General features: G+C 55.7%; 4 protein-coding genes across 6 annotated transcripts; 1 reads left to right on the top strand and 3 right to left on the bottom strand.

Moving 5' to 3' along the window:
• Positions 1-30: 30 nt before the first annotated feature.
• Positions 31-4,304, bottom strand: ZMYND10 (zinc finger, MYND-type containing 10). 2 transcript variants are annotated; one of them, XM_008576734.1, is made up of 12 exons: positions 4,075-4,304; positions 3,715-3,823; positions 2,684-2,800; positions 2,509-2,562; positions 2,247-2,387; positions 2,059-2,147; positions 1,863-1,963; positions 1,336-1,508; positions 959-1,084; positions 755-876; positions 509-634; positions 31-419 (listed from the first exon to the last, which is right to left on the bottom strand). In XM_008576734.1, the coding sequence occupies exons 1-12, from the start codon at positions 4,164-4,166 to the stop codon at positions 344-346; spliced, it is 1,326 nt and encodes a 441-aa protein (XP_008574956.1). In that variant the 5' UTR covers positions 4,167-4,304; the 3' UTR covers positions 31-343. The 2 variants fall into 2 exon arrangements, with proteins under 2 accessions (XP_008574956.1, XP_008574957.1); XM_008576735.1 differs by having other exon boundaries at positions 31-366; positions 4,075-4,233.
• Positions 4,305-5,340: 1,036 nt separating this feature from the next.
• On the bottom strand, positions 5,341-8,900 carry NPRL2 (nitrogen permease regulator-like 2 (S. cerevisiae)). Of its 2 annotated transcripts, XM_008576732.1 has the most exons (11): positions 8,413-8,900; positions 7,855-7,946; positions 7,597-7,765; positions 7,314-7,422; positions 6,791-6,927; positions 6,602-6,699; positions 6,444-6,480; positions 6,232-6,325; positions 6,039-6,156; positions 5,645-5,787; positions 5,341-5,558 (listed from the first exon to the last, which is right to left on the bottom strand). In XM_008576732.1, the coding sequence occupies exons 1-11, from the start codon at positions 8,488-8,490 to the stop codon at positions 5,491-5,493; spliced, it is 1,143 nt and encodes a 380-aa protein (XP_008574954.1). In that variant the 5' UTR covers positions 8,491-8,900; the 3' UTR covers positions 5,341-5,490. The 2 variants fall into 2 exon arrangements, with proteins under 2 accessions (XP_008574954.1, XP_008574955.1); XM_008576733.1 differs by lacking the exon at positions 7,855-7,946 and having other exon boundaries at positions 7,597-7,760; positions 8,413-8,613.
• A 275-nt stretch (positions 8,901-9,175) lies between these two features.
• On the top strand, positions 9,176-11,782 carry LOC103593700 (cytochrome b561 domain-containing protein 2). The gene is made up of 3 exons (XM_008576731.1): positions 9,176-9,392; positions 10,232-10,269; positions 10,945-11,782. The coding sequence occupies exons 1-3, from the start codon at positions 9,266-9,268 to the stop codon at positions 11,446-11,448; spliced, it is 669 nt and encodes a 222-aa protein (XP_008574953.1). The 5' UTR covers positions 9,176-9,265; the 3' UTR covers positions 11,449-11,782.
• Positions 11,783-12,444: 662 nt separating this feature from the next.
• TMEM115 (transmembrane protein 115) lies at positions 12,445-17,402 on the bottom strand. Its single transcript, XM_008576730.1, has 2 exons — positions 16,099-17,402; positions 12,445-13,242 (listed from the first exon to the last, which is right to left on the bottom strand). Exons 1-2 carry the CDS (start codon positions 16,947-16,949, stop codon positions 13,038-13,040), a joined length of 1,056 nt encoding a protein of 351 aa, XP_008574952.1. The 5' UTR covers positions 16,950-17,402; the 3' UTR covers positions 12,445-13,037.

Genomic DNA, 17,402 nt, shown 5'->3' with positions numbered 1-17,402 from the left:
AACAGCGACTACGACAACACGGAGACAGGCGTGTTTCTGGAACCCAGCTTTACTGTGCTAGAGGAAGAGGGTCCCCACATCCGGCCCTCACCTCCACCCAGGCCTCCCGTCCCAGTTTGCTGAGGCAGCGCCCTCAGCCTACCCGCCTGGTGGGGCAGGAAGTCGGGAGCCTTCGATGGGGGTGGTGGGGGGAGATGGGTCAGCAACTCTGTCAGGCCCCGCTGTCATGACCACCAGGAAGACTGAGGCTCTGGCAGAGGCCGGATCGAGATCCTGAGGTTCAGGGCCGCTTTCTGGGAAGATTCCCTTGGCACATGTGGCCGGCCCTTAGCATCTGCAGCCTTCACTTGGTTCTGTCACCCTGGGCTGCCGGGACACAAGTTTTGCCATGCTTCTCCCAGTGCTTGACTTGGCACTCCCTGCAGGCACGTGGGCTGGTGAGGATGGGAGTGTTTGTGGGGGATCTGGGAGTGGGGCTAAAGGGTCCAAGGTCCTAGGGTAACCTCACCTGCAGCAATACCACTCATTTTGGCATCGGGAGCAGCGCTTGGAAGCCTCTGCACTGCAGTAGGCACAGCGGGGCCGTTCTGGAGCCACTGCCTCTAGCACGTCCAACCTGTAGGTCTCAGCCCACCTGGAGGAGGAGTCAGGAGGGCCTGATTGGGCCTGGCAGGTGGGGGCACAGGAGCACCTTTGCTCATGTCCATGCCTCCTGTATCCCATCCACCCCTTCTGCCAGCTCAGCAGGTCTTACCTTTGTGCCTGCAGCCGCAGGTCCTGCTCCGAAGGGCTGAACACATGCCGAAGCTGGTGTTTGGCAATAGCCTGCCACTTACCTCTGTTCTCTCGTTCTAGCCGCTCCCAGATTTCTGGTATCTAGGGGAGAGAAGCAGATAGTAGCAGGAAGGAATTGGCAAAGAAGGCAGTGGTCCTGAGCAACTAACTTTCCAGTACCTACCTGTTCCAACACCAGGTCCTTCTTAGGGGTATGGGTTTCAGCCAGGGCCAGGTGGGCCAAGAAACTCTGCAGGTCTGTCAGGTTGGGCAGCTGGTCAAGTAGTGTGTCTGTGAGGAAGGCCCGAAGCTGCAAGGGTGTCCAGTGGAGGCCAGTGTGAAGCAGGTGCTGGCCAGAGGGCCAAGGAACATGGAGGGCCTAGGCTGAGCTGGGGGTGCCTGTGGGGCCCATATCCCACTAGCTGCTGTGTCATCTGAGGCCCAACGTCTGGAAAGAGGGCTGGGGCTGAGGTGCATGGGCAAAAAACATCAGGGAGTCGGGGTGGGATGGGGTGAGGCAGTACTGGGGCTGTGGGGACTGGTATGGGGGGATCTTCCCACCTTGAGTAGCCGTCCCTTGGCAAAGCTTGTGAGACAGTAGTGGGCCCGAGCCTCTGGGCTTAGCAGCAGATTGTACAGGGCAATCCACACTTGCCCATCCAACTTGCTCAGCTTTTGCTGCTCTGAGGGGGCTACTGTCTGCCAACGGCCACCCTCGAATTGCTGCAGCTTGCCTGGGGAGAGGAACCAGGACACTGAGTGCAGGGATTGCATTCTGAGTGAGCCAGCTGTGTGGGCTGGGGGACTGACCACTACCTGGGCATGGTGGGAGAACCTGGGCTATAGGACATGCCCAGGCTGTGGTGCTGCTGCTCCCAGAGCAGGGTGAGTTCTCAGTAGTGGACACATGGGCCTTGACTGCTACAGAGCTCAGGTCTATGCCCACCTTGGGTGAAGACATCCTGGTATCATCTGTGGCCTAGGGGAAGGGTTTGTCTGCCTGTGGGCAAACTGCCCACCCCCAACAATCCTGAACAGTGGCCTAGAAGCAGTGGGATGGGGCTTACATGGGTTGGAGAGGACCTTACCCCCTTCTCGCCGGCTCCAGGGACTGTGCTCCAGTAGTTCCACCAGGAGGCAGGGCAGATTGTGGGTGCTGAGCATGCGGCTCAAGGTGCTCAGGGAAAGGCTAGGAGTGGGGGTGGTGGGAAGGGAGGTGAGCAGAAGCTACAGGCCCAATCTTTTAGCCCTCCACTGTAGGCCCCAGGCCCGGGAGCTGCCCACCTGTCCACACAGTCTGTGATGTAGCGCAGCACTGAGAGGGCCTTCAGTGTGATCTCAAATTCCATTAGCTCTGCCTGCTTCTGCAGCTCCTGGGAGGCCATACAGTGTTCAGGATGGGTCATCCCTTGCCTGCACAGGCCTGGGAGAACCCAGATCTAGGCTGCCAACCCCAGGGAACCTCAACCCACCTGCATGGGGGTGTTGTCCTGGCACCCCTCCTCCTCCTCAGGGGGGCCACCATGGCCACTCCGGGCCACCAGCAGAGTTAGTTTACGGTGGCAGTAGTCTACCAGGTCCAAGACAGTGTCCTCTGCTGACTCACATACCTCCTGTGGGGTAAGGGGGAAGGGAAACTTTCTGTTTCTGATGCCCTCCCCTCACTGACACAACCTCCCTTCCTGCCAGGCCCTGGCCAGAAGCAGTGGCCCATGGGCGGGGATAGTGCCTCACCTTATGGAAGAACACCGTCTCCAAGAGGTTGATGATGGAGGCCTCGTGGTGTACCTGTCATACCAAAAGGAAGACAGGACCTGGGGCTTCTGAGTGAGGGATAGGGGCCACCAGCTATTCCCCCAGTCCAGGGGATAAGGGGTGGAAGGAAGTGTGAATGAGAAGCCCAGCTCACCACCATATATATGGGGAAGGTGTTCTGTGGCTTAAAGTCCTCTAGCCTGCACAACACTGGGAACACCTTCTGCTTCCACATCTCCACTGCGATCAGCTCCTCCACCAGTGTTGGGATCTTTGAAGAGTAGAGGAAAGGACAGGGATGAGGTGGGTCTACCATAGCCTGGCTTGGTCTACCCCAGTTCTTCTCAAATTCCCTTGGCCTCCTAGACTCTCCCAGGCCCCATGATTACTCTTCCCAACTTCTCTCCTGCACCTTAGACCTTCATTTCCAGCTGCCCCAAGCATCTCTGTGGGGACATCTCCCATGCTTCCTGTGACTGGTCCCTGCCCTCCCTGCACGTTTCCTCTCCCCTCCTTCCAGGAATTCCTTCCAGGCCAGTCCTCCCACTCATGCCCTTCTTCTTATCCCTGACCTCTGGCGCCCCAAGGCTCTTGTGTGCCTTAGCCTCACCTTTACTCAGGGCCCTTCACAATGCCCTATTCGTACCCCATCCCCCAGTAGTGAGCTCCACGTTCTTCTTGCGGAGGAATCCTTTTGTCAAGTGACATCTCAGGTCATCTACTGATTCCACTAACTGACCATGCTCCAGACAGACATCTCTCTGGTTTCCAACTCCCCCTCTCTCATGTTGGGAAGGCTGCCTCCTTCCATGTCAAGGTCCCACTCCCACTTCAATGGGCCCCCTCTGACCTTACAGTCAATTCAGCCTTTAGCACTTGGGCCCCCCCCTGCAGCCTAGGTTGTTCTAGGATCCATGATTATTTCCCTGATTAACTCATGTCCTACACCAGGCCTGGAATGCCTGGTCCATCCAATAGGGGTACAAAATGAAATGTGTAACACGTTCCTTTTTCCCCATCGGGGAGGACAGGTGTGCCAGGACAGAGCGAAGGAGGTGCTGGCCAGAGAGCCAAGGAACAGGAGGGCCTGGACTGGCCATGTCCCCCACCCAGGGTGTTCCTGAGAGGCAGAGTGGGTGAGGTGTGGTGGGGAAGGCAGAAACCCTGCCCGTGACCTCAGGGTACCTTCCCATGGGTGATCAGTAGCTCCTGAATGGGCTCGTCTTGGCTGACCGTGGCATCAAGGATGGCTTGCATGTTCAGCTTCTCCAGGTTCTCGTGCTGCTGGTTCCACCTGCCCCAGAGGGTATGTGTGTACATTTGGGTGCACATGTGTGCATTAGGAATAAGGATGGAGGCTGGATCCTATTGAAGCCTAACCTGAGCCAGAGAGAGCTCAGGAGCCATATAATGCTCCTCTGAGAACTTTGCATCCCCACCTAGGGATCCCCTTCACATTGGGCAATCCCTCCCCTTAACATCAGGCCCAAGCTCCCCCACTCAAAGACTTTGACCCCGTGACTCCGCCTGACCCAGCTGCCTCACCCTTCGGAGCCCATCTCGCGTAGCGGGAAGCTGCGCAGACCCCGCACCAGCACGTCGGCCTCCCCGGGCAACAGCAGCTCCAGGTCGCCCATATCGGGACCGGGGGCCGGCTGACCTCGGACAGCAGCCGGGATATGGGTGGCGACACACTCGGGGACAACGGACTCCGGTGGGATCTTAGTCTGGTACAGGACTGTTGTGAGGCGGTTGGGGCGCGTGGGTCCTAGCCGCCTTGGTAACGGGCTAGCTCGGCGCTTGCGCAATGCGGTCTGCACCCCGCCCCTGCTGGCGGCTCGCTCCGTCCCACCTCCCCTTTCGGGCCACTCCCCCCGCCCCACCCCCACCAAAGTCTACGCGGCTGCTGGTATCAACCCTGTTTGAACACCCAGAACTTTCTCCCTCGCGGCGGGCTGCTGCCCACGAGTCTCTCCTGACTTCCAGATTCCTGTGGCCTAGACCCTCTCCTCGGACGCCAAGTTGTCCGCACAGGGATGGGGGTAATCCCGGCTCTCACCAGCTCCTCCCGCAGCTGTGCCATCTTGGCCCACCCTGATGCTCCTCATCAAGGTTTCCTCATTCCCCTATTTCTCGCGCCTTGCTCCACCAATTGGCTCTACTCCCGAAATACTGCCCAGGGCTCACAACTTCTCTCCATCCTAGTCCAGACTGCCATCACCTCTCATGGAGTAACTGCAGCGGCTTTTTCACTAGGCCTGCTTCCTCTCTTGACCGTCATGAGCAGCCAGAAGTCTTAAAGGTGTACATAAGACATTACTGCTTTGCATGAGGGCGGCTCTTTGGCTACCTCTGGCCCTCAAAATACTAGGTCTGAAGCGGCTTACCAGCAGCTCTGCAGGATATACTTGCTCTTTCTTCTATCTCAAGATTTAGATGCTTGCCTCTTTCCCCCTTACCCGCTATGTTCCAGCCCCATGGACCTCTCTTGGGTTCCTCACACATCCCAGAAGTTTTTGCCTCAGGATTCTGCACTTGTGTACTCATCTCAATGGTCTTCCTCCTTCAGGGCTCAGCTTAAGTCACCTCAGCGAAGCCTTTCTTGCCTATCTAATCCAGACCAGTCCCCGCTCCAGTCCCAACTCAGTCTTCATTACGTCTCTGTTTCTGGCTGTTTTAGTTTGTAAATAGCGGGCATGTTTACTTGTCCACTGTCAGTCCTGCCCACCAGATGGCGCTCAAGCAGGACTGTGGCTATTTCATTCTCTGCTGGATCTCCAGTGGCTGGCTCAGAGGAAATACTCAATAAAGGCAGGTTGAAATGGATGACTTTATTTACAGAACTGTGGGTCAACCTCCAGACAGTATGGACTAGCCTACTGGTCTAGTCTGTCTGTATTAGGGAGGGCTTAGCAGGAGGAAGTACCCACAGCAATGTGCCATATCTAGCGACCACCAGCCTCACTTCCAGCAGATGATGATGTTGGGGTCGTTTTCAAGCCGCTCATCCAGCTCATGGTAGCTCATGCCTGGATGGGGTGGTGGAAGTGAGGTCAGTGGTCTTGGCTTGACCACGCTGCTCTGACCCCACCCTGACTGCCCTGCCTGCCTCTACCTGTCTTGCAGCAAATCTCATCGTAGCTGTGGCAGCCTGTGTAAAGCCGGGCAGGGTGGCTCCGCTCCTCCCGAGACACCCGCACAGGATACTTCTGTAGTCGTCGGATGAGGTTCTTCATAAGCCCAAACTGGATCAGTTTCCTGAAGTGAGGGTTAGGGCAAAGAGGGGTGATACTCTGGCCAGGCCTCCTTCCAGCCCAGCCAACCCTTTCCTGCAGTCTCCCCTTCAATTTTGTCTCAGCAGCCAGACTGGCCTCCAAGCCCATCATCTCCAGGAAGCCTTTCTGGACTAGCAGTGCCATGATTCTGCTCACTGGGAATCCCCTGTTTCCTACAGAGGGTCTACCTGCCCTCAGGCAACCCCCTCATATCCCAGGGAATCCCCCTCTGACCGTTCATCAACATGCTGCAGCTGCTGGGGGTGGCGGCCAATAAGGTCTCGCACAGTAGTGCCAGGGCTCAGGCTGCAGTACAGCTGGAACACATCTCGGAGACTTGCCCTCTTGTGCCCTGTGGGTGCCAAGGGTCAGCTCACCAGGTGGCCCTGCCCTCCCCAAGATGGCTTCCCCCACAGTCCACTAGTACCTTGCTTGGTCACATAGGATAGACACGCCTCCTGCAAGGACTTGTCATCTACCAGGTCCTGGACCTTGGGTGTTGGGCAGTACACATTGGAGTACTAGAGGGTAGCAGAAGGCACAGGGGCCTGAGTGAGGGGCTTGGAAGGCTGACACAGCTCTGGTCTGGCCCAGCCACATGGTCCACTCTCCACTTAATTTTATCCCAGACTCACCTACCTGGAGGATGGACACCAGTGTCACAACTCCATAGTACCTGGGAGAGATAGCTGTGCTCAGCTTCTGAGAACCATGCTTTCCCAGCCTCCATACTCAGGGGCCCTGGGCTCTTCTCTGGCTGGTGACCCTATACTGGGCATGATTATAGTCCTACTCACAGCAGGTTCTGGATAGCAATGCGCACCAGGTTGAGCTCCACATCTGCCTCGGCTGAGATCTTCTGGACATGGCGGAAACCATCAATGTAGGGCAGGATCTGGGCAGAGCATGGCAGCGTCAGTGGGTGCGGTGTGAGGCCCTGGCTGTGACCAGCCTCAGGTGATGATACCCAGGGGGGGCTGGCACACCTGTTGTGTGGTGAGGTCCCACTGTGAGTTGAAGAAATCCTCCTTGTCCTTGGTAAACACAGGCACATCATACTCTTGGGCCACAGGAGGGTCTGGCCGCTGCTCAATCACCTTCAAGTGGATGGTGTTGGACTCATCTGCAGGGGACCCCACCATATCCTCAGTGTCATCGCTTCCAAGAAGCCCTCAATTACCATCCAGGCCTCCCAGCATCCCTTGAGACAGGCAGGCAGCTCTGGGTAGTGTCAGTCTTCCCCTTTATGGAGTGAGAAGTTGAGGTCCAGAGAGGGGAAGGAATATGCCCAAGGGGCAGAACTGGAGAGCTCTGCTGCCTCCCCAGCCCCAGCCCCATCATCATCATGAACTGGACCCTGGGCATCATTACGCCAGCCCATGGCTATTTCCTGGCCACCAATTTGTTCATGATTCTTGTTCCTCTCCTGTAATGGCTGGGCTTACCTTCCCCTGCCACTTTCCCATCCCTCCTCTCCCTCTCTGCTGTCCTTGCAGAGGCTGGGCATACCAATGGGCAGAGTGCACCGGCCTGAGGCATTCAGTTCCTCCAGCAAGATGGTCATGATGGGTACCAACTTCTGCTTGCTCTCCTCTGTGGACACAAAGCTGCTCTCTAGCTGGATAGAACATGGACAGCATGGTGGGCACACCCCGGGACCCCTGGCTGGCTACCTGCCCTGTCGGGGTCCCAAGTAGGCTGGCAGGGTCTCAGGTCTGGAGGGCTTTGGAGACATGGGAACATTTTCCCCAACTCTGCCTGCTTATACACCCAAGCCCAGCATGTTGCAGACCTCCAGTGTGGTCAGGTAGCCAGCCAGCTTTTTAACGATGGGCTCGAGGGCACAGGTCTTGGCCTGGGCATCACACACGAAGCCCAGGTTGAAGAGGAGGGCATTGCGGCTGTACTTCTTGTGTTCGATGCACACGGGGCAACCAATCAGCTTCTTTTCCATGGCTGTGCTGGATGAGTGGAACAGAGTCAGGCCTGCCCCAAGCCTGTCCCCTCCTAGTGGGTACTTGCCTCCCCACCCCCCCAGCTAGGGCCTCACACAGTGATGAGCTTGTTCTGCAGCTCTGGCTTGGTGATAATGTACACTTGGACTGTATCAAACAGCTCCCGGGAGATGAAGTCCTCAGGGACCTGGGAACAGGAGTGGCAACAGGCCCCTCAGTGGACATTGGGACTGGATGGAGTACACATGGTGACCCCTGAGGCCCAAACCCTCTTCTTCAGTATTTCTCTCTCCCATATACCCAGGCCTACTACTCCTTTGTGTTTCCAAACACATGCCATGTTCTTACTTCCTATGCATCATTTAGGTCTCAACTCAATCCAGGAATATTCTTGGGCCGCCGAACCCACCTTCTGTGGGACCTAGCACTGCCTCTGGACCCATACAGCCCCATTTCCTACAAACACTGCTTACGTGACATATGTCTCCCCCGCCCACACAGGGGGCCGGGGACCTGGGTCTGAGTGTTTTCTCCATTCAGGGTTGTCCGCGAATAAGGGAGTGGCATACTCGGAGATCCACCGCCTCCAGGCAGCCGGCTAAGCTCGCTACAGAGTCCCTCTCCCCGCCTAGTCCCGCGAGCCCTGGCGGCACCTGGTAGGTGATCTTGGGTCCCAGCGTTGGGTGAAACTCGCTGAAGAATATGCATTCAATGCGGCAGCCGCTGCCCATGGCGCTAGCTAGGACTGAACCCGTAGCTCCTCGTCTCTCGCGCGCGGAAGCGCCCCTATTTCTGGGAACACCTGTCAGCCAGAGGATTGGGCCGCCGGGTCAAGTTCGCTTGTGCGCACACACACTAGCAAAGCCGTCTGGTTAATGGCGCCTGCGCAGCGCGACTCAGAGGCGAGGCTGGTGGGGGTGGCTAGTCCTAGGACGTCCCGGCTGGGTAGACGTCGCACCCGGAAGTGAAACCGCTCCGCGACAGAGCTGTGGCGCGAGCGGCAGGGCCTCGACTAACCAGTTTTCTTTGGAGGAAACCACCGCGACGGGTCGGCGCTGCGGGTGAGACAGGCAGATCCCTAGAGCGGAGGGGCAGTATGCCAGTTGTACGTGGGGAGGCAGTGTGCGAAGGGATTAACGCTGTAACTGGGGCCGTAGTATGGCACTACAATTCCCGTAGTGCTCCACGCCCTCCTGCCTGGCGCTCCCGCCGGTGACGACATAGTGTACACTGGGATTTGTAGTCTTATTTGGCCTTGCGCCTCCTACCTGGAAGGTTGGCCGGCGATCAGTACCAGTTCAGATACAGGCCGTAGATTCTCTACTGGCATGTTGTGACTGTTCCCGATGCCAGTCTTGGTACTGTTCCTCCCCAACATAACTTCTTGAAAGAGGGTGACATTCCTGCCCTGCAACCCTTTCTCCAGTGAGAGAAGTGGACAGTGGGGTAACAGACCCTTGCTCACTCTACTATGCTTTCACGCTACAGCCACCGGCCCGGCTGACCATGGCCCTTTCTGTGGAGACCGAGTCGCACATCTACCGAGCTCTGCGCACTGCCTCTGGGGCTGCCGCACACCTTGTGGCCTTCGGCTTTACCATCTTTGTGGCTGTGCTTGCCAGGCCTGGCTCCAGTAAGTAGAATTCAGTCGACATCCGGGAAGGGAAGGGCTACTTTTCCTGGGGAAACAGGCCTGGCTGGCTGGCTGAGGGATATTTTGTGCTAGAGAGGTGAGTGGAATGGAACAGATGGGAGTTGGGGGCTCTGCCAGCTTGGCCAGGCCCCAGAGTACCTGGTTTCTCTTTCCTTGTCTTGGTGCTCCACTTGGCTGCCTCTCTTGGGTGGTGCTGGAGGAAAAAGGGAGAAATGCCAGAGGAATGGCAAAGCATGGCCTTTGATCCAGGAAGGGGCCAGGAAGAGAGAATAGGCGTAGGGTTAGCTTGTTGCAACAAGAGGGGGCTCACATTTTAGCAGCACCTCCTTAGGTGATGGGCTGCCTATTGGCTGTGCTTGCCAGGCCTGGCTCCAGTAAGTAGAATTCAGTCGACATCCGGGAAGGGAAGGGCTACTTTTCCTGGGGAAACAGGCCTGGCTGGCTGGCTGAGGGATATTTTGTGCTAGAGAGGTGAGTGGAATGGAACAGATGGGAGTTGGGGGCTCTGCCAGCTTGGCCAGGCCCCAGAGTACCTGGTTTCTCTTTCCTTGTCTTGGTGCTCCACTTGGCTGCCTCTCTTGGGTGGTGCTGGAGGAAAAAGGGAGAAATGCCAGAGGAATGGCAAAGCATGGCCTTTGATCCAGGAAGGGGCCAGGAAGAGAGAATAGGCGTAGGGTTAGCTTGTTGCAACAAGAGGGGGCTCACATTTTAGCAGCCCCTCCTTAGGTGATGGGCTGCCTATATTCCTCAGGATGTAGAATTGGTATGGCTGGTTTCTTCTTGCCTCAGCCCCATGAGGCCTCCTCTTCTCATTCCAGGTCTGTTCTCCTGGCACCCTGTGCTTATGTCTCTGGCTGTAAGTAGTGGGCCTGGGCAGCTCTTCAGGGTGGGAGCATGGGCGTGGGTGGTGGCCTCTGAATCCTTGTGAACACTTAATATCTGTTTGGAGGACTTGCCTGCTCCAACTTTTGCATTTGATATATGTCCCAGACTTGAACTAGTGTATTCAAGACCCAGGGCAAATGGGTGAGGTTTGTCTAAGCACAAAATGAGGCTTCACCCACCTCCAGGCAGGAAGCTGAGAAATTGCATTTGGATGTACCTCTGTCCTTTTTTACCTTAATTTATGGGGATGCATCTAATTTTCCCTGAAACACTGCACCCATGTGGCCAGCTCCTGTCAAGAAATTGTACCCAGCTCCATGTTAGGGAAACAAAGCTTGTGAATCATTTATAACTGCCACATCTCAAACCTTGTGTTTGCTGGGTAACATAGCAGAGATGACATTTCAGAATAGCACCAGGGAAGAAGTGGGGAGAGGCATCTCTCGCTAATTACTCAGGGCACATGTTCTGCTCAAGATGGGGTTTTCTACTCTTGCCCCACCAAATGGATGTCTTTTCAGTGGGAAGAGAATGAAGAAGGGCAATCAGTCCAGACTCACTGACAGCTTACAGTGTTATCTAAAGGCCTTTTCTCCGCTGCTGGGACAACACCCTCACTTGAGTTTCCCATTTCCTGTCTCCTCAGTTCTCCTTCCTGATGACCGAGGCACTACTGGTGTTCTCTCCTGAGAGTTCGTTGCTGCACTCCCTCTCACGGAAAGGCCGAGCACGCTGCCACTGGGTGCTGCAGCTGCTGGCCTTGCTGTGTGCACTGCTGGGACTCAGCCTGGTCATCCTCCACAAAGAGCAGCTTGGCAAAGCCCACCTGGCCACACGGCATGGGCAGGCAGGGCTGCTAGCTGTGCTGTGGGCAGGGCTGCAGTGCTCAGGTGGGGTGGGGCTGCTCTATCCCAAGCTGTTGCCCCGATGGCCCCTGGCGAAGCTCAAGCTATACCATGCCACTTCTGGGCTGGTGGGCTACCTGCTGGGCAGTGCCAGCCTCTTGTTGGGCATGTGCTCATTCTGGTTCACTGCCACTGTCACTGGTGGGACTTGGTACCTGGCTGTGCTATGCCCTGTCCTCACTAGCTTGGTCATCATGAACCAGGTGAGCAATGCCTACCTGTACCGCAAAAGGATCCAACCATGAGCTCTTTCCAGCCTAAGGAAATCCTGGATTTGCCTCTCAGTATAGAAGCTGAGGCTGTGGACCTCTTGGACTCTCACCTGACTAAATCAGGGTGACACTTCAGGCACTGGGGCAGTCAGGGGTAAGAGGAGACCTGTGTGTGACATTTTTGCCCCTCATGATAGAGTGCCTCCCTTTTCTTTCTCCATCATCCCAGAGGAGCATATGAATCATGTCTAGATGAAGGTGGGGTTCCAAGACTGCCTCACCAGCAATGCAGCTTATATTTGTACTCGTATCTCCAGAATTACAGAAGATAAAAAAGTAAAATAAAAAAAAAATGACTGAAAAGACTGATGGGAGGAGCAGCTGAATTGGGAATGGTCTTTGCTAATGCCATCAGCAGGAGAAAATGGGCAAGACGGAGACCCCCTGTCCCTGGCTGCTGACCAAGGGGCTGAAGCTCTCCTAGCACACAAGTTCCCAGGATCTGGCTGCCGAGTAGCCCATGCCAACAAGGGCCCTTGCAGGCCCTAAGGCTGTAGCTGTGAATGGTTCCTTATGTGTGTCCTTCTCATCTCCTAGCTACCCACTGTGCTGGAATCTCCAGACTGGTGGTCAGTTATAGACAATGACAGGATGGGAGCTGAGAATGGGCTCTGTCTCCATAGGTGTCAAGCACTAAGCACTCTGTCTTGGAGGTGAACCATGGATAAGAACAACTCCTTATGATAGAAAGGCCCTTAAACATCAGATCCTCTGGGCAGAGACAGAGGGACTCCCCAGCTGGAGATCAGAGGGAGAAGAAGGAAGTAAGGGTCTGAGGTAACAGCTCTGGGAAGGCTGCTTGGTAGTGGGCATATGGTGTTGATGGCGGGGAGGAGAATAAGGGCAATGGGCTTCTTATCCAGCTGGAGTTGCCACAGAGACTGAGCCCTTGAGCCAGTAAAGTCCTTGTCTAACTGCAGTTGAACATGATGAGGGGGCTATACAAGGTGGCCTGACAAAACCTAGGAGTCATACCTCAAAGAACTGCTTTATTGATACTGTGAGACTGGGCTTGGCTGCCCACTCAAGTGGTCCTGTAGAAAATACCTGGGAGCTGTGGCTATTCTGGCCCAGAAGCAGTCACAGCCACAGCAGAGGGAAACAAATCCTGACATGAACATAGTCTTTCTGGGGGTGGGCAGGGATGTGCAGCCCCACGCTGGCTCCTGCACTGGCTGGGCCCCCAGGACATTTTTGGCAAATTCTTGCCTTGGCTCAGGGGTCTTGGCAACCAGTTTCATATGTGAGGGCCAGGCCAGGAGCTATGGCACCGGTGTCCCTGCAAGCCACTTGCTTGGGACTGCCTGCTGAGATACAGTCTTACCTCAGATGGGGGCCTGGACTGGCTGATGCCTCAGGCTGCATGCCTAGCATAGTGGTTGTCTGGAGTTGGAACCAGGTAGCAAGAGTCCTGGGTAGTGTTGGCGAGAAATAACAGAAGGCCGTAGAAACCTCCAGCAGACCTTCTTCCCTCTCTTCAGGGCAGTCAGTGTCCTGGAGTAGCTGAGAGGATGTGAAGGGGGGCTTGGGAAAGAAGGTGCTACACTCAAGGTGGTCTGGAGTTACAGCTTTGGGGGAACTGCCTCGAAGGTGATGAGACTGGATTCTGGGGCAGCACCCTTCTCTGGGGGCATGGGAGCTTTGTCTGAGGGCAAGGTTCTGTCCACCTTGGCCCCAGTCTCCTCTTCATCATCATCCATGCTGGGCCAGACGGACTGGTCCTCCACTCTCTTCAGCCGCTCATTGAGGGCCTTCAGGGCCAGTTGCCTGGGGCCAGAGGAGAGAGGACAGGTCACTCTGGGTTTGGGCTTGGCTCATGCCCTGCACCCTTCCCCAACAGGCTGACTCCTCCCATTACCATAAGATTCCTTCCACCAAATCCCATGGTTCCCCCTCTCCATGCAGGGCCCAAGGCTCCCCAGAGATTGGATTAGGGCCCACACTGCCATCAGAATGAGGATCCAAAGGCTGTATGTAGTCTTCCTTTCCCTAGCTGGGGTGCCTCCAGGCTGAGAGATCCAGCTGGGTGTCTGCCAGACTGCCTGCCAGGCAGGCAGAATGGTTCTGAGGGTGGTGCCTAATTGCAGGTGGAGCTAGTGCCCCAGAAGAGATGGATAGAACAGCGAGTCCCTTGAGATGTGAGTTTCTGCCTGGGCACTGGTATCATGTCTAAGGAGAGGGTTATTAACTCTCTCCCTCTCCTTAGGGATGGTCTTGAGCCTCCTGGCAAGGGTCTGTGGGGGAAGGCTGGAACTCAGCACCTCCTTTGGTTCTCAGGCCAACTTGAATCAGTCCAACCTTCCTAACCGACTCTAATATCCTCCTTCCCAGAAGAATCCCAAAGCCACCAAGGCATGTGTTAGAACAGGGACTTGGCGGAGGCCTTGCAGGAAAAGGAGGAGGAGAAACTGCCCATGTGGGTAGGGCACAGGCCAGAGCCTACTGGTTCCATAGGAGAGAGTCTTGGAACCCCACCTTTGCGGGGAGGTGGGAAAGTCCACTAGAAGAAGGTATACACATGTGCTTGGGACCATGGCTGACCAGAAGGTGGAGTGCCCATGCTGCCAGGCAACACTTCCAACAGTGGCCACTGTGCCTTTCTGTGTCACCAACATTGGGACAGCATGTGTGGCCTTCCAAGTTCCAGCAGAGCAAAAATCTCTACCACGCCAGGGAACATGACAGGATAGGCATATAGGACAAGGACATGGACATAGAAAGCTCCAGCACACTTCCACCCTGCCCTCCAGCCTGGCACATAGCAAGGTGGCACAGACTGGATAGTCCTTCCTTGCTGCTATCCAGGTCCCCATCCCGGAGATGCCCTTGCCAGTTCTGTCTAAAGCCTGCCAAGGCAGAGAGATAGCGTCATGCTAGTCATTTCCTCTTAGGGGTCAGAGAGACAGAGGAAAGCCCGCCTTCCTCTACTAGTAGCCCTTTTGAGTCTGGGAGTGGCATGCAAACTGGAGCAACCCCCACCCCTAAGTAAGCTAACGACCATAATGCTATGCCAAGAACACACCTCCTGAACCCCCTCATCCCCCCACCAACCTGCCTCCCCCTGTCCATTTTCTTTGGCCTGGGCAGAGGTTTTCTGAATGTCCAGCCAACCCTAAGAATCTTTTTTTTTTTTTCTTTTTAAAGATGGCCGGTAAGGGGGATCTTAACCCTTGACTTGGTGGTGTTAACACCATGCTCTCGCAAGCGAGCTAACCGGCCATACCTATATAGGGATCCGAACCCGTGGCCTTGGTGTTATCAGCACCACACTCTCCCAAGTGAGCCACGGGCTGGCCCCAACCCTAAGAATCTAAGACCCCTCACTGGAGAAGGGGCACCACTGGCCTGGCTCCACTTGAATAGCTCTGAGGGCAGCTCAGTTCCTACCAGGCCCAGCCCTCCTGGCCCCGTCTCTTCCACCAGATAAGGTTAGGATAGACCTCTGTCTTTAGGACTTAATCACCCACAGAGATCCAAGCTGTAGGGCTCAGAATTATGTCTGCAGCATGCTGTGTGTACTTTTTGACACCTACTACCTTGGACCATAGTAATCTATGGCCCTTCCCCAGCTGGAAACTCCTTCAAGAAAGGGATATGTCCCACAGTCAATTCCACAGCCCCAGTGGAGCATAAGCACGGGGATAACTCTTCATCTGAATTCATAAAGCTTCCTGCCAAGAACCCACCTCACAGTGAGCAAAAGCAGGAGTCTTTGACAAATGCAAAAAAACAAAGCCTACCCCAAATTTCACTACTTAAGTAATTGCCTCAAAAAATCAAAAATAATGTTGGAAATGAAGCTGTGGATCTTGTGGAAGCTGGGACCAGTCTGGTGAGCCCACAGATCTGGAAGAGAGAGTGTAAGAGCTGAATTTAAAAAGATCTGTCCTAGATATTTAAATAATAAAGTTACATATTTACCATAAAAATAAATAAATAAAAATATAAGAAGATCTGTCCCGCCCTGGCCAAAGTGCATCCAATGAATAATTCAGCTGGGATTTCTGATGCTGCAGATAACTTGGTGTACAGACAATGTAAAAGTCATCTCCACTCCCTGGTGTGGTCTGGTCGGCAGGCATCCATGGTGGGTCGCCTGGGTTCGTTAACACATGCCCACTGGAGGGGGTTGAATTTGGTAATACTTCATGTTTCCCTCTCAGTAAAGTGGCAGAGTAGCACAGCATCTGAATTAAGGCCTAGGAAGAGGACAGAGTTCAGCATTTGGAAATTGGGGTGGCCTAGACCACCTTTTAAGGACTCCAGGTCTCCTTCCCTGAGGGAAAAAGACCAGCAAGTTGTTGCTAGCTTCCACAGGGTGGGTGTCTATGATTCTGAGAAAGGCCAGGGTTATATGTACCTCCATCATCCCCTCACACAGCATGGGCATTTCTTGACACTTAAATGGCCTGGGTATGAGAAAAGCACCTACCGAAGCCCAGAACCTAAATGCTGAGTTCCTCAAGGCCAAAGACTGGATTTGATTTTCTCTTTCTGAATCTGCCTCAACATCTGACTCTAGGTCTCCAGCATATGTACAGCAAGCACCTAAACAGATAGCACTGACCAATACTTGACCAATACTCTCCTAGCTTGACAATATTTTGGAAGATTTCACAGTACCTTCTCCGCTCAGCGTCTTGAGGGTCTGTGCCTGGGAGGCTGATGGTGATGGAGGATGGGGCACCCACATCATAGCGCTTCACTGTCTTCTGGCATATCTTTACCTTCACCAAGAGACCATGCACCAAGTTCGCCAACAGCCCCACCACAGGCTGCAGGATCTCAGGGAAGAAGGTTGCAAAAGCAAAGTGGTCAGCCATGTCCCCTCGGCCCCGGCTATGACGCTGGTAGAACCGCAGGTACACCCAACTGGAGAGCAGCCCGAAGCCATAGGAAGCCAGTGCCGGGCTCTGGAGCAGTGTGGCCACCCGCAGCAGGAGCAGCAGCGCCAGTAGCAGCATGGGCACTACGCTGACGCGCACCTGGGGCACTCGCAGGACCACACAGTCCCCCATGGTTTGCTTGAGTGCGACCAGGACACCACCTAGGAAGCCCAAGTTGCCGTGGATACGGACAGTGAACAGGTAGACCAAGTTGAAGGAAGCCATGTAGGTGAGGAGGTAGGCGAAGGCCCCCAGCAGCCCCACAGACACATTTACAACTGAGAAGAAGATGAGCAGCTCCAAGGCACCCCAGAGGGGCTCCAGCAAACGGCCGGCCACCACCACCGTGGCCAGGCTGATGGCCACGTCCCACAAGTGCTGCTCCATCAGCCCATGGGTAGCCAGGGTCCAGATCCAGAAGTTGGGGGGAAAGAGGTAGCCTGGGGTGACTGCCAGGCAGCCCGTGTCCACGGCGAAAGAGAGTAGGTAGAGTAATAGTACCGCCGCGCACAGCGCCTTCACCACCACGCTGGCGCTGGCCAGGATGGCCCCCAAGTGCTGGCGGGCGCCCGGTAGGGCGCGTTGCATCTTCCCGGCGGGCGTCGGCCTGAGGGAAGGGTCTGCTGGGGCTAGGGGCCTCCCCGGGGCCTCGTCCCAGTCCGGCCCCGACGGGAGGCCCAGTCCCGGCCTAGTCACTGGCCTATAGCCCTGCTGAAGGCTCCGCCTCCGATCGGGTCGGGCTCTGGTCCCCAGGGGCCGAACAGGGCCTTGTGGGGCCGGAGCTTAGGCTCCTCGCCCGGGACCTGAGAGAAGGCCCTGAGTGGCTTCGGCACGCCTGCCTGCTTGCCCACCCCGTAGATCCCGCGCCAGGCCGGATGGGCTGGCGTTGATCTCAGGGCTGGGCCTCCTCCATCCACTCTGGGATTTTCGGTCCGCGCGAGACTGGTGTCTAGTTCTAGGCCCGAGTCAGGTCTAGTCAGCTCCGGCAAGGCCTGGGTCTTGGTTTCAATCGCACCTCCTCCCTCTTTGGGGCCGACAAAC

This window comes from Galeopterus variegatus, unplaced genomic scaffold, assembly GCF_000696425.1.
Source record: "Galeopterus variegatus unplaced genomic scaffold, G_variegatus-3.0.2 Scaffold1394, whole genome shotgun sequence".
NCBI classification, from domain to species: domain Eukaryota; kingdom Metazoa; phylum Chordata; class Mammalia; order Dermoptera; family Cynocephalidae; genus Galeopterus; species Galeopterus variegatus.
Note: the sequence above shows the minus strand (reverse complement) of the source record. Positions and strands in the feature narration are given on the sequence as shown.

What these genes read in the sequence shown, in the direction of transcription:
- NPRL2 (XM_008576732.1), bottom strand. Translation starts at nt 8,490, where the DNA reads ATGGGCAGCGGCTGCCGCATTGAATGCATATTCTTCAGCGAGTTTCAC. An exon ending in CAGAACAAGCTCATCACTGT is followed by an intron (nt 7,766 to 7,854) that starts GTGAGGCCCTAG and finishes CCACTCATCCAG; the next exon opens with CACAGCCATGGAAAAGAAGC. An exon ending in CCGGTGCACTCTGCCCATTG is followed by an intron (nt 6,928 to 7,313) that starts GTATGCCCAGCC and finishes GGTCCCCTGCAG; the next exon opens with ATGAGTCCAACACCATCCAC.
- ZMYND10 (XM_008576734.1), bottom strand. Translation starts at nt 4,166, where the DNA reads ATGGGCGACCTGGAGCTGCTGTTGCCCGGGGAGGCCGACGTGCTGGTG. An exon ending in CCTTCCCCATATATATGGTG is followed by an intron (nt 2,563 to 2,683) that starts GTGAGCTGGGCT and finishes TTGGTATGACAG; the next exon opens with GTACACCACGAGGCCTCCAT. An exon ending in CTGCGGCTGCAGGCACAAAG is followed by an intron (nt 635 to 754) that starts GTAAGACCTGCT and finishes CTCCTCCTCCAG; the next exon opens with GTGGGCTGAGACCTACAGGT.
- TMEM115 (XM_008576730.1), bottom strand. Translation starts at nt 16,949, where the DNA reads ATGCAACGCGCCCTACCGGGCGCCCGCCAGCACTTGGGGGCCATCCTG. An exon ending in CAAGACGCTGAGCGGAGAAG is followed by an intron (nt 13,243 to 16,098) that starts GTACTGTGAAAT and finishes CTCTGGCCCCAG; the next exon opens with GCAACTGGCCCTGAAGGCCC.
- LOC103593700 (XM_008576731.1), top strand. Translation starts at nt 9,266, where the DNA reads ATGGCCCTTTCTGTGGAGACCGAGTCGCACATCTACCGAGCTCTGCGC. An exon ending in GCTTGCCAGGCCTGGCTCCA is followed by an intron (nt 9,393 to 10,231) that starts GTAAGTAGAATT and finishes TTCTCATTCCAG; the next exon opens with GTCTGTTCTCCTGGCACCCT. An exon ending in CTGTGCTTATGTCTCTGGCT is followed by an intron (nt 10,270 to 10,944) that starts GTAAGTAGTGGG and finishes CTGTCTCCTCAG; the next exon opens with TTCTCCTTCCTGATGACCGA.